Below are 14,135 nucleotides of genomic sequence, written 5' to 3'. Positions count from 1 at the left end.
ATTCAAAATGGTATTTTATTTAAAAAGTTTTTTCTAAAAGTAGAATAACATAATCATGATAGAAAAATATAAAATACAGGTAGGTGAAAAAAATGTTAGTTTCAGCTTTACCAAAAAACCTATAAAATAATACTGTTTTTGCTTTATTTACTTTCTGAATTTTTCATGCATAATTTTACATAATTATCTGTATACTTTTCCAACAAAAGTACAACATACAATATATAACAATATAGTAACAGAAACTATTTCTATGAATTAAAAGATTTTGAAGAAATGTTTCTTTAATTCCTGAAAGCAAAAAGGGGTGCTGTATATAAATGTACTGAAATGACTTTTAGCTTTTATTAATTGATGGTGTAGCAGACCTTTCCTTTCTTGACTTGTATGCAGTTCTGCTCTTAATGAGGGAGAACACTGCTGGGAGAGGCAGTCTTGGTTGTTTCCCCTGTGTTATTGTATAGGAAAGGCTAGTGAAAATATCATGGTTATGAGTTGAAGATGTGGCTTCTGGTATCACATATGAAAGCAATGAAAGCAAAGGATTTCTCTCTCTGAGAGTTGAGATGATCTTATTTGATAAAATGTAGGAGATAACTGGAACTTCACTGCTTCCAAATTTTTAATCTCTCTTTTTTTGAAATGTTTATTTATTTATTGGGGGGGTGGTAGAGAGAGAGGGAGAGTGAGAATCCTGAGCAGACTTTGCACTGTCTGTGCAGAGCCCCATGTGGGGCTCAAACCCACAAACTGTGAGATCATGACCTGAGCTGAAATCAAGAGTCAGATGCTTAGTTGACTGAGCCACCCAGGAGCCCCTTTAATCTCTTTATGCAAGAAATAGCAGTCTCTTGCTTTCCTGAAGTGATGGGAAACTGAGGTGGTTCTTTTAAGATGAAGCATTTAGAATTCTATATCCTACTTTAAGTATTCACTTAATCTTCAGTGCAAAATGGTGAAGTGCCTCAGTGTACTAGTCCCAGCATGTGATCCAATGCTCCGTCTCCCTGGGCATTCACATTTGGTTATATGGCCTCTCTACATACTTTGAAATGCACATCTCTGACACTTTTAGCATTTTCCCTCTTTTTCATTAGCATATTGGTTGTCCATATCATAGAAGATGCACTCTTTCTGAGCAGGATCCTGTCTGCATCTCTCTTTGTAGATCCCCTTCCAGCCACTTACACATATTAGGGGCTTGATATACCGTTACTGAATTAACATGTGAATCAACGAAAGTTTGGACAGTACACAAATCAATGGATGAATGAATGAATGATGGGTTCTGAGAAATAAGAGAATGGTTTTCATAAAACCAAAAAATATATCTTATTCTATAGCTTCTCTATTAATTCTCTACAATGTTAAGATGATATAATTTCAAAGGTAAGCCAAAGATCCAAACAACCATGTTTGCAAGAGATAAAACATTGGATTTTTTGACGACTGGATTCTTTGACTCACGCAGACTTAAACAGAAAAAAATTGCTTCCCTATCTCATCTATCGTCAGAACACCTGTTAATAGACCTTTGTTTTTTAATCTGGTGGCTGAAAAAAAAAGGAAGCTGTTTGGAATCCTACAGTACAGCCATCCTAGTTTTCATATTATCACCTGCAGCAATTGTTCACATTTCCAGACCTTCTTGGTTGTTATGCCTCTACTAGATTATTCTCACTAGTCTTTTTTCAGAAGACATTGAAGCAGAACTTTCTGGGATTTTAAAAGGAGAATTATTATTTGCTTGAGTATACACCATTACAGGTTAAAAGATAACCCTAGGGAAACTAAATCTAGAGATGTGAAAAAGGGATGGAGAGCAGTGGATAGGTAGAGATCTTTTTTTTGTTGTTGGGGAGGGGTAATGAGCAAAAAAAGTAGGAAAAAAGAATTTGAAGGGAAGAGTGTCAGTGAATGACAACACTTGCAAGTAATCTCTTTCTTTATGTTGAAATGTTATATTTGACATTCATTTTAAAACTGTAATCATGTGTAACAAACACTGTCTTTACCTATTGAAGGCCAAGATTAACTAATAAATCTAATGTGGAGTGTATGTGAAACAGCGTACATGAAATCACTTTGGTAAAGAAGAGAAAAGGATTCATGCGAGGTGGTTAAAAACCATGCTGATAAATGATTAACAAACATTCTTATTCTTTTTGAATAATTCATTGCTTTAGGTTGTATAGAACGGCCTCATAGAAATAACACTATAATATTAATGGTCATAGTCCAATGTCATCATTTGTATCTCCTTTATGCCAATTACTGGGCTAGTAACTATTCTGCTCTCACAAATATCCTTTGAGCCAACAAGTATGTTCATTTTACAGTAAATAGTGAAGAGTTTGAGAGGTTAAATGCATTTTACGGAATTACCTTTGCTTGTTTATTTCAGTGTTACAACCCACTGACTTACACTGAACAGCTTCATTACCCTTTCTACATCTTAAATAATTCATCTGTTAAATGAGGATGATAGCAGTGTCTGACTTCAGTGTTGATATAAATATCAAATATGCCTGACACTTGATAAACAGTCAAGCAAATGTTGGCTGTGTTGGTGATGACTTATAGATATGAAATTGTCTTAGTAATCAACACTATCTTTAGATGATGTTGTCCAAAAAATTTTGGAGTAGTTTTTACTCTTTTCTCTCTTTACATCTGTGTTAAGTCCATCCACAAATTCTATTGTATCTGCCTTCATAATATATCCACCTCTACTACTACCATACTGGTCCAAACTCATTGCTTTTCAGCTGGATGGTTGTAATAACCTACTAACTAGTTTGCTTCTACTTTTATTCCTTTATGACCTATTCTCCAGATCTGAGTCAGAATAATCTATTACAATAACCTGCAAGGCCCTACAAGATCTGTCATCAACTAATCTTTATTCATTCCTATCCTGTTACACTGCCTCCTTTGATCAATAGTATCAACCATCCTCTCTCCTCAGGGACTTTTCACTTGCTAGTTTCCCTATCTGGAAACGGTTTCCCTTGGATATCTTTGTGGGCCCTTCCCCATTTGTTCAAGTTTGGTCTATGCAATCTCTTCTGAAAGAAGCCTTCTCTGACTACCTTGGAGAAAATAATCATATCCAGGGACCATATATCATATACCCTGCTTTATTTTTCTCATAACAAGTATTATAATTTGACATAATGCATAATTCCTTTTTTATTTGCTATTTTCTGTCTCTACTTACTAGAATATAAGCTTCATGAAAGTAGAGGCTTTATCTTTTACTGTTAAAGCTCCAAGACTTCCAAGACTTTAGTATGAACTTATATGTGAATGATTCAATAGATCATAAAATTATATTTCATTGTGTAATTCTCCCCCCCATCCCCAAACACACACACATACACATACCAGGGCTAAATTGATGTAATTTGTTCAGCAGCTTGGTTTCATTGTGGTTGATGAGGATGCTTCCATTAACGAAGTCTGGATGGGACCGGAATTAGGAGGTTAATAAAAAATAGTTTAATAACATATTTTGATTCCATGTGTCTTCAAAGCAAGTTTTTTTCCTTTTTTTTTTTTTTTTTTAGAGAGAGAGAGCGTGAACAGGGGAGTGTCAGAGAGAGAGAGAGAGAGAGAGACACAGACTCTGAAACAGGCTCCAGGCTCTGAGCCGGCAGTCAGCACAGAGCCCGACGCGGGGCTTGAACCCACAAACCGCGAGATCATGACCTAAGCGAAAGTCGGACGCCCAACCAACTAAGCCACCCAGGCGCCCCCAAAACAAGTTTTAAAAAAGACTTTTTACAAATTGATTAAGTAGAAACAAATCCTCAAACAAAATAAAACAGAAAAACCCATGATGAAATAACACAGAGGTTAAGAATATCTTGATTTTTATGAGCCTTTTAGCTTATCTCTCCTAAATATAATGGTCTCTATTCTCAGATCAAAAAGCAAAATAATTTTTTAGAAAGTGAAACCATGACTTTTACACAAAAGGAACATATGAAAAAGATTGTATTTAATCATTAATTAATGAGGGAACTGGTAAGATTATAATCAGCCTAAAGAAGAATTGAAAATATTACCGTAGGGCACCTGGGGAGCTCAGTCGGTTAAGCATCCGACTTTAGCTCAGGTCATGATCTCACGGTTTGTGAGTTTGAACCCCACATCAGGCTCTGACAGTGTGGAGCCTGGAGTTTTATAAGTTTAAAAAATTGTAAAGTAGCTCAAGGCGGTAAGAGGCATAAATCCCATACTGAATTATATAATCCCAAAGAGTGCCACAGATAACACAGACTTCTACCAAAGATGTCCAGTAATCTTTATGGTACATTTCTGCCTTACACAATATTTTGTTTTCTGACAAAAGTTAACTTCATTTAGCAGCTATACACCAAAAGAAATACAGGAGTGCTTTATAAGTAAAATAAATAAATTCATAAAATAAATAAAAATTATAAGTAAGTTTATAAAATAAATTTATATGAAGGGAAAATGATTTTCTCATTTATTTTTATTTATTTATTTATTTTTACAAAGGAAAGAACACAAATTTTCTCCATCTGTTGGAGTCCTGAGACAGCATACTTAAAACGAGAAATTTAAAAGAGTTTGATTGTGTTTACTTATCAAGGTATAGGTAGGGCTAAGGGAGAAAAATAGAGGATGATAAAGCAGTTACCACAGTTAGACCTGAGAGACCAAGGTGGGAGAGTGATCACAGGAACCCGGAGGGTCCATCGCAAAGAGTTCTGCCTCAGTGAGTCACCCAGTGGTTGACAGACCACTGTCAATTGGACGATACATACTCTGACATTCTTTTCTTCTCATCTGATTTCTTACATTCAGCTGGGACCATCTACTGGTCAGAAGGTAAAAGAACTGGCTGAAACAGACCAGGGTAAGCAGCTGCCCAGGGTGGACACATGGAGAGTGGATCTGAAGGGATGGAAAGACAGTATCTAGTTACCGGTCCAGCCATGTACTGCATGATTTTCTTTTCCTTAGTAAGAGAGTAAACACTTTCATTTTTGGAGTTAACTGGAAAAAAAAAAACACAGGAGAAATTAGTAAAGAGTCTTCCAATTTATTTATTCATTTCATATTTATTGGACACCACAATGAGTCAGACACTGAGCCAATTGCTGGGAATAAAGAGGTGAACAAGAAGAGATAGGTCTACTTCTCTTCCACTTATGGAAAGGGTTTTTAAATGGAAAAGAAGGTGAAGTAGACTTAATCTTGCATCAACCATGTGTGGGACCAAACCAACAGTTGTGCAGCTTTTTGAAAATATTTAACGAAGAGTTTTTAACATTTCTTACTGTCTGAGAGGCAATCAGGTCTATTATATGGTGAGCTTCCTGTGCCTGGATATCCTCTAGCAAAGGCCCAGTGACCATTTTTCAGGTGTGCAACAAGGATTTTTCCATCCTTGTAAGAAGCTGAATTTGCCTCAAAAATTTGCTCTTTTTATAAAATGGAAAAAACAGTTTCTTCTCTTTGGCACACCATGTAAAGATAGCTTTTGCTATTAAAATGCTTTGGACTCATCTAAAAACTCAAAATATAGAGTTCTCATCACCTTGCTTTTGAAAATACTGTCTTTACAGGTGAATTCTCCACTCATGTATTCATCATCATCATTGAAATAAAAGAAGACAGGATGAATGTGACCGAATTCATTCTAATGGGACTTACCCAGAATCTTCAGATGCAGAGAATTCTATTTTTGGTGTTACTTATCATCTACATTGTCACTGTCACAGGCAACCTGCTCATTGTGGTCACTATAATCTGCAGCCAGACTTTGGACTCCCCAATGTATTTCTTCCTGGCATTCTTATCTTTGATAGATCATGCTATTCCTCCTCCATAGTCCCTAAAATGTTAGCTGATCTGCTCTCTGATTCAAAATCCATTTCCTTCAGTGGCTGCATGACACAGCTCTTTGTAGAACATTTCTTAGGAGCTTCAGAGATTGTCCTCCTTGTGGTCATGGCCTACGACTGCTATATGGCCATCTGTAGACCTTTGCACTATATGACCATCATGAACTACCACACACGTTGCCTCTTTGTAGGGGTGTGTTGGGCAGTAGGTTTTCTCCACTCCATTGGACAGATTCTAGTTACTTTCTGGCTCCCATTCTGTGGTCCCAACACCATTGATCACTTCATGTGTGACATTTTCCCCCTGTTACAACTTGCCTGTACTGACACTTTCTTTGTTGGCCTCTTTGTTGTTGCCAACGGTGGATTGATTTCTGTGATCACTTTTGTGATGCTATTGGTATCCTATGTGGTCATCCTGTGCTCCCTGAAGACCCACAACGCTGCAGGGAGGAAAAAGGCCCTCTCTACCTGCGGCTCCCACATCACAGTTGTTGTTTTGTTCTTCGTGCCCTGTATTTTTATGTATCTGCGACCAGTAGCTACTTTTCCCATGGATAAAGTCGTAACAATATTTTTTACTCTTATTACTCCCATGTTAAACCCTGTCATCTACATAGTAAGGAATACAGAGGTAAAAAATGCCATCAGAATGTTATTAAACAGGTATGCAATTTCAGATAATGAATGACCCACTACAAAGATTTTACTTCTATCATGATCTTTCAAATTTTTACATTTTATTATTTTTATTTAAAAAAAATTTTTAAAGTTTATTCATTTTTGAAAGACAGAGAGAACAGAGCATGATCCAGGGAGGGGCAGAGAGAGAGAGGAAGACAGAATCCAATGCAGGCTCCAGGCGCTGAGCTGTCAGCACAGAGCCTGACGTGGGGCTCGAACTCACTGACCATGAGATTATGACCTGAGCTGAAGTCAGACACTCAACCGATGGAGCCACCCAGGAGCCCCTATTTTATTACTTTTAAGACCTTATATCTCTCATGTGGCACAACACCTCTGCAAACTAGGTATTATTAAGATTATTCATATTTTACGGATGAAGGAAAATGAAGTTCAAAAACAGTAAATAACCAGCCCAATGTCAGACAGAGCTAGTATGCAGCTCTGTATTTTTCTAAATCCAAATTTGGTGGTCTTTCAACCATTAAATAAGTATCAGAAAAAAGGCAGCATTTCATCAGAACTTCTCCTGTTTTGTAACAGACTTAAAAATGTTCCTTTATAATTACAGAGTTGTGTAATGGCTTGTGTATATAAGCAGTTGGTACTCAGAAAGCTGAATTGCCTACTGGCATAGGACAGTGTGGACTATAATTTAGGAAGAAGGTATTTGCCAACACTCTCTTGGCACACACTTGGTATACCTAATGTTTAAAATCATATTTTATTTCTTGTTCTGTTGGGTAAAAGTTGTCAGGGATTGTAGAAATTAATTGTATTTAAACCAATGTGGAATTTTTAAAGTGTATTCCCATGGTCACAATTTATAAAATTGAATTCTCGTGTTGTTTATTTTCAGGAAGAAAAAGTAGAAAATCAGAAAGGTTAAATAACTTGGGGCGCCTGGGTGGCGTAGTCGGTTAAGCGTCCGACTTTCGCTTGGGTCATGATCTCGCGGTTCGTGGGTTCGAGCCCCGCGTCGGGCTCTGTGCTGACTGCCAGCTCAGAGCCTGGAGCCTGTTTCAGTCTGTGACTCCCCCTCTCTCTCTGACCCTCCCCTGCTCACGCTGTCTCTCTCTCTCTCTCCTAGAAATAAATAAAAAATATTTAAAAAAAAAAAAAAAAGAAAGGTTAAATAACTAGATCATATAACATGTAAGTCAGACTTGAGTGCAACTATTCCTACTCGGTATCCTGTGATCTTTTCATTATACAAGGTTCTGGGAATGGTATTTGATTACAGTTTGGTTTATAAAAATATGTTTTGTTTATACGCCATAGAAAGTGACACTTTGAGTGATAATTATTAGTAAAATCAAATGTAATTGTTTCCCAGAAACACACAGTAAAATATATTTGTAAAATCATTTCACTATTAGAAAGCTGACTTTGCATTTAGTTCCTTGAATCTGGAATCCTCTTTGGAAACTGCTGTAGGAGATCATTTATAAGAGATATGAAAAAAATAGGAACCATTACTCTACAGTTGCCAAAGAAAGTACTTCTCAGCTAAACAACTGAAGTTACATGACTTTCTTGTGAATTAATTTTGGCTTTTTTCAAAAATAAAGTCTGTTATAAAAAGTGAAATCTATTACCAAAGTACAGATGTGTATTATATCACAGATGTACTTATACCTTCCTCTTTTGACAGAAAGATCCATCCTCCCATGAGTGCCATATGCTTTATTGAAAACAATCAATGGATTCCATGGTGTAACAATATCTAACAAGCATATTATGGTTATGAAAATATAGAGTAAAAAAACATCAGCTTTAGGAACAGGAGACATGGGTCTTAGTTCTTACTGTGCCATTAGCTCATTCCATGACCTGAATCAGCTGTCTGTATTTCTACCAGTAGTTTACCTAGGTAATTTAGAAGGTGTTTCCAAGTTCTGTGGTTCTGCCCATGCCCATATTTTTATTACTATAAATAATGTTATTGTCACTTCTACTTCAATTAAAAGTAAAATTGGAAGAGTTATGAGATGACGGCTCATCTCCCCCAATTTTTGTGTTTCTGGCGAACAACTTAGAAAATGTCCTTCAAGGATGAAAGGGTCTGTGGATTGGTAAGACAATACGAGTTCCGCTACTTTGAGAACACATTCCTCTCCCCATTGAAATGCATGAAGCTACATGAAATGCATGAAGAACACTTTGGCAGGTACCAGAATTTTATGAAATAGTCCCTGAACCCATTAAAGATCAGACCATACCTCAACTAGTTTCTGATCAACTGTGATATGATCCATATTTAATTTCTTCTGCTTTCATTCTGGTTTTCCCTTCTGGTTTGGAACTTTGTGTTGCTATCTCTCTCAGGTTTCCAACGACTCTGCCTTTGGATTTATATTCTGGAAACAGACTTTCCTGGTATAGCTCCAGGAACTTCTCTTTTGAAAAGTTACTTTCATAGAAAACCCTCAGTTATTTAGATTTAACTTTGTTCTTTTTCCATCTCATGCTATTCTAGGCCTTGTGAAGCTAGACTAGAGAGTATAGGGGTTCTAAAGCAATCTCTCTATGGACCACTGTAGCTAAGTAGAGGCCAGATAACCACTTAATGGGCACTGTGAATGCCATGCAATCTTTCATGACATTGGGCACAATGGCCTTGTAAGTACATGCTAATACTCTGATCTGACTCTGGTTTTCATTCCAGCGTTGAAATACAAGTTTAAGACATTTTCACAGATGACACTTCAGCAAAATACATATTCCTTATTTTCCTCTTTAGGTTCACATCCTCATTCAAACTGTCTTTGGCATCTACCATCACAAATATTATCATGGCACTATAATACTCAAGTGTCTAATCAAAGTAGTTTTAGTCATGTGTTCTTGGGTATCTTAAACTGTTTTCCCCCATGACACATGTTGCTATTAAGGACCCAATCCAGAGTTATGTACAGAGTTTTTCCTTTTATTAAAGAAAGCATATCTGAACATGGATGAGTATGCTTCTATATAGGAATATTTCTGAATTTAATTAAATAAAAATCATTCCAAAAATTGATTATTTATTTCTTTTAGTAGGTAACTGTAATGTGCCTCACAGTTGGTGATAGCATAAAGGTGTCACGACACTTTAGTGGTAAAACAATAATTTAGGGACAAGGATCCTGACCCAGGATTTAGAGGCTTGTCTTCTTTCATCTTGGCAAATAGCATTCTTATTTCCTATCTTATATTTCCTTGTTATAAATATAGATGCCTATTTCTTTTCTATTTCATAGGGATACTATGTGATTAAATTTATATGACTGAAACAAATGCATTTTACCTCTTTGAATATAACTCAAGAATGGAATTATGTTCATTATGATCATGTTAATCAAATTTCAGAATTGGCATAAGAAACAACCACTTTGAAGAAGTATGGAAGCTGTAGCTAGTAGGAAGTTCCAATATTATAATAGGGTTCATACCAAGTTATGTACATCTGAAAACAATATTTAAAAATTATCACAATGAATGGTAGACCAACCAAAACACAAATATTATGATGAAAGTTTAAAAAATCAGAGAGTTATTCATTTAAATGTTTAATTTATACAACACCAAATATTCAGACTCTGTATTAAGCTCATTTTTGTCAAGTATACAAATTTATAAGTGGTTTACTTAGTTTTCTTCTCTTGTCATCGTGTTTTGTCTTCACACAGACTAAAGGAAGAAATTAAAAATGAAAGATGAATGCTGTAAAACTCCTCTGATGTTCCGTTAAGTTACATGCAATAATTGGGTTGTTGGCAAGATCTACTAATGATGGTGATGTATCCCTGAGGTCCAATTAGCCAAGGCTAATAAATGTCACAGAATGTGACTATAGACAGGGTGCATACTTGTGCTTATGAGGCCCAAAAGAAAGGTGCCATTTATAATTCAACAAAGACCCTTGATGTAGCTGGGCTAGTTTGTATTTTCAATCTTACAACTTTACTTATTTCTTGGTTAACTATCAGCTGCCTGAGACCCTAGCCATGGAGCTATGTCAGACAAGTTCATAGGTGAGATGTTTCTCCCTCCTCCCCCGAAAATCATATAATTATAGAATCTTAGGTTTAAATGGATCTTATAGATCATGTAATCACCTCTTACCCCCTCCCCTGGCTAATCTGACATTTAAGTCTCTTCTTCAGCAAGACAAACATCACAAAATACGGAATCAACTCCAATACTACCAATTTAGAAGTAAAAATATTTTGAGATCTTTTTTCCTTATTGACACATATTATATTTAAATTAGTTAGAATCATGTTATATATTCAAATTTGCATCTGAAATTCCCCCAATTATTATTACAACATTAGAATTTTCCTTTGATATTGTGCAAATTTTAAAAAATGTCTGTTAAAAATGTCACATTCTTCAAAGAGGTGCAGTATATTTTGCTTATCCATTTCTCTAGTGTTGGAAATTGTATGCAGTTTCTAATTTTCCACAGCTCTTAATGATTGTGTTGAACATATTTATACATAATGGTTTTTCTCTTTTAAAAATATTGTTCTTTAGGTTTTATTCCTAGAAGGAATATTGTAGAGTCAAATAATATAGCCCAAATAATTTCTATTTCTTCATAGGTCTTCTAACTCACTTATTAATTACATCTTCCTACTTTATGTACACTGTTGTCTCTTCTAATCTGCTGGGGAAGGACACCTCAGAATAAGGGACTGCAGTGAGGTTGCTACACTTGGTTTTCACATATGAGTAAAATTTTCATCTTGGATAATTAAAAATTTAAAGTCTTTATCCATTTTCCTTTGGAAGGAAAAGAAATATTTTCTTCCAGAATAGATTTTGTTATATTTATTTATTTATTTATTAAAAAATTTTTTTTCTAATGTTTTATTTATTTCCAAGAGACAGAGAGAGAGACAGCATGAACAGGGGAGGGTCAGAGAGAGAGGGAGATACAGAATCCAAAACAGACTCCAGGTTCTGAGCTGGCTGTCAGCACAGAGCCTGACGCGGGGCTCGAAGCCACAAACTGTGAGATCATGACCTGAGCTGAAGTCAGACGATTAACTGACTGAGCCACCCAAGCTCTCCAGATTTTGTTATATTTATGTTTTCTGCCTTGTTTCCTTTGGGAGATTTATGTCCCCCAATTTCCTCATTCCATTAATAATGCAAGATTCTGCAACCAGGAATGATGGGTGACAGATGCTATGAAGGATGGGAAGAGGGCACCAGAATGCAGGTAGGAGGAACACAAAGGAGTGTGGGGGGGTGTGAATGAATGAATGCGCTGCTGCTGTTTGGTAAGAAAGTGTTGGGGGAGGGGTTACTAAAAGCATTTAAACAGGGACACTTTTTATGATTTTATGTTGACAAATATACATTTATATACACAGGAAGTGTTCAATAAGTATTTGTTGAATGAGTGAATGTATAATACACACCTACCATAATAGACTTTATATATTTGTGTGTACATGTTTATATATATAAGTATATAAGGTTATCTATCTTATCTAACAGACTTTCTGTTCTCCACATTAAATTTTTATTTTTAAAAACTTTAATCTTTTATTATTTTTTAGAAGTGTTTATTTATTGGGGTGCTGGGTGGCTCAGGCAGTTAAGTGTTGGACTTCAGCTCAAGTCATGATGTCAGGTTCATCGATTCCAGCACTGTGTCAGACTCCGAAATGACAGCTCAGTGCTTGGAGCCTGCTTCAAATTCTGTGTCTCTCTCCCTCTCTCTGCCCTTTTCCCACTTGTACATGCTCTCTCTATCGCTCTCAAGCATAAAATAAACATAAAAAATATTTATTTTGAGAGAGTGCACGTGAGAATGGGGAAGTGGCAGAGGAAGAAGGAGAGAGAGAATCCCAGGTAGGCTCCACGCTGAGGGCAGAACCTGGCATGGAGCCAGATCCCATGGCCCTGAGATCCTGACCTGAGCTGAAATAAAGTCAGATACTTAACTGACTTACAGTTGTAAATCAACTTGGTTGTTACAGTTGTAGCTCAGTTGTAACTGAGTTACAATTTGTAAGCTCACAGACATAGAGGAGGGCTCAGAAGTATGAGACACTGAAATGATTAGGTGAAGTCACTTAGGGTTGGAACCAGGAAAATTCCACTCATGTTTATAGCCTAGTGTTTTCTTAGTAAATTACACATCCCGTGTTGCCCTTTGGGTGTTTATAGGTAAATTACACATCGCATGTTGCCCTTTGGGTATTTACAGGCAGGTAAGAGGTGTATGAAGAGACAGAGAGCTTGTGGAGGAAGTAAGAAGGAATCAAAACAAACTCTGAGGCAAGGCGTGCCCAGAACATGCTCCACAGTTACAGCGACTGTTTTTGTACCATGAACTTCAGACTACAATCTTTTCATGGATTAATAGGTATCTCTCTTTATCCCTTTGTAGGGAATTCAGGCCCCAGGAAGGTGTTACTACTTGAATGGATAACCTCCCACCTCCCAACAATGTGACTGAATTTATTCTCTTGGGACTTACACAGAATCCACACTTGCAGAAGATACTTTTTGTGGTCTTTCTGTTCATTTTTCTATTTACTGTGCTGGCCAATCTGCTCATTGTCATTACCATCTCTCTCAGCCCCATGCTTTCAGCTCCCATGTATTTCTTTCTTACTTACTTGTCTTTTATAGATGCCTCCTACACCTCTGTGACCACCCCCAAAATGATCATCGACCTGCTGTATCAGAGGAGAACCATCTCCTTGGGCGGCTGCCTGACTCAGCTCTTTGTGGAGCACTTCCTGGGAGGATCAGAGATCATCCTCCTTACTGTCATGGCCTATGATCGCTATGTGGCCATCTGCAAGCCCCTGCACTACACAAGCATCATGCGACAGGGGCTCTGCCGCCTCTTGGTGATGGTGGCCTGGATAGGGGGGATCCTGCATGCCGCTGTGCAGACCCTTTTCATGGTCAGCTTGCCTTTCTGCGGTCCCAACGTCATTGACCACTTCATGTGCGATCTCTTCCCTCTGCTGAAACTTGCCTGCAGCGACACCTACAGGCTGGGAATGGTGGTGGCAGCCAACAGTGGGGCCATGTGCTTTCTCATTTTTTCCATGCTACTCATCTCCTACATAGTCATTCTGAGGTCCCTGAATTCCCACAGCTCTGAAGGACGACACAAAGCCCTCTCAACATGTGGCTCCCACTTTGCCGTAGTTGTGCTTTTTTTTGTACCTTGCATATTCACCTACATGCGTCCTGTGGTCACCTACCCTGTGGATAAGCTGGTGACTGTGTTCTTTGCAATCCTCACTCCCATGTTAAATCCTATCATTTACACGGTGAGAAACACAGAAGTGAAAAATGCCGTGAAGAGTCTGTTGAAGAAAAGAGTTACTTAGGCTGTTCATAATGCCAAGGAAGTGGTGGTGTATGTAAACAGGAAGGATTGTATCTGTCATAAAGTATGAAAGAGAATCAATAAATTTTGCAGATCACTGACAGAAAAAAAAGTCCCATGTAGTAATATTTATTTACCACTCACTAGTGGCTAGGCCTTTTAATAGGTACTTTTAATAGTTTTTAATGTACTTTACCAAAGCCTGAGTGTTCATAGATTCA

At 37.1% G+C, this 14,135-nt stretch overlaps 2 protein-coding genes across 2 annotated transcripts; both read left to right on the top strand.

The window, feature by feature from the left end:
- Positions 1–4,653: 4,653 nt before the first annotated feature.
- LOC120228423 (olfactory receptor 4C12-like) lies at positions 4,654–6,570 on the top strand. Its single transcript, XM_039226760.1, is given in 3 exon segments — positions 4,654–4,747; positions 5,601–5,843; positions 5,846–6,570. Coding segments are annotated over 3 exon segments (1,062 nt in total).
- A 6,418-nt stretch (positions 6,571–12,988) lies between these two features.
- LOC120228445 (olfactory receptor 140-like) lies at positions 12,989–13,915 on the top strand. The gene has a single exon (XM_039226801.1). The coding sequence runs from the start codon at positions 12,989–12,991 to the stop codon at positions 13,913–13,915; it is 927 nt and encodes a 308-aa protein (XP_039082732.1).
- The last annotated feature ends 220 nt before the right edge of the window (positions 13,916–14,135 follow it).

Source organism: Hyaena hyaena, unplaced genomic scaffold, assembly GCF_003009895.1.
Source record: "Hyaena hyaena isolate Hyena2069 unplaced genomic scaffold, ASM300989v1 scaffold_23, whole genome shotgun sequence".
Lineage (NCBI taxonomy): Eukaryota > Metazoa > Chordata > Mammalia > Carnivora > Hyaenidae > Hyaena > Hyaena hyaena.
This window is presented reverse-complemented; position numbering and strand designations above follow the sequence as displayed.

Coding starts and splice junctions, on each gene's coding strand:
- LOC120228445 (XM_039226801.1), top strand. CDS start 12,989: ATGGATAACCTCCCACCTCCCAACAATGTGACTGAATTTATTCTCTTG.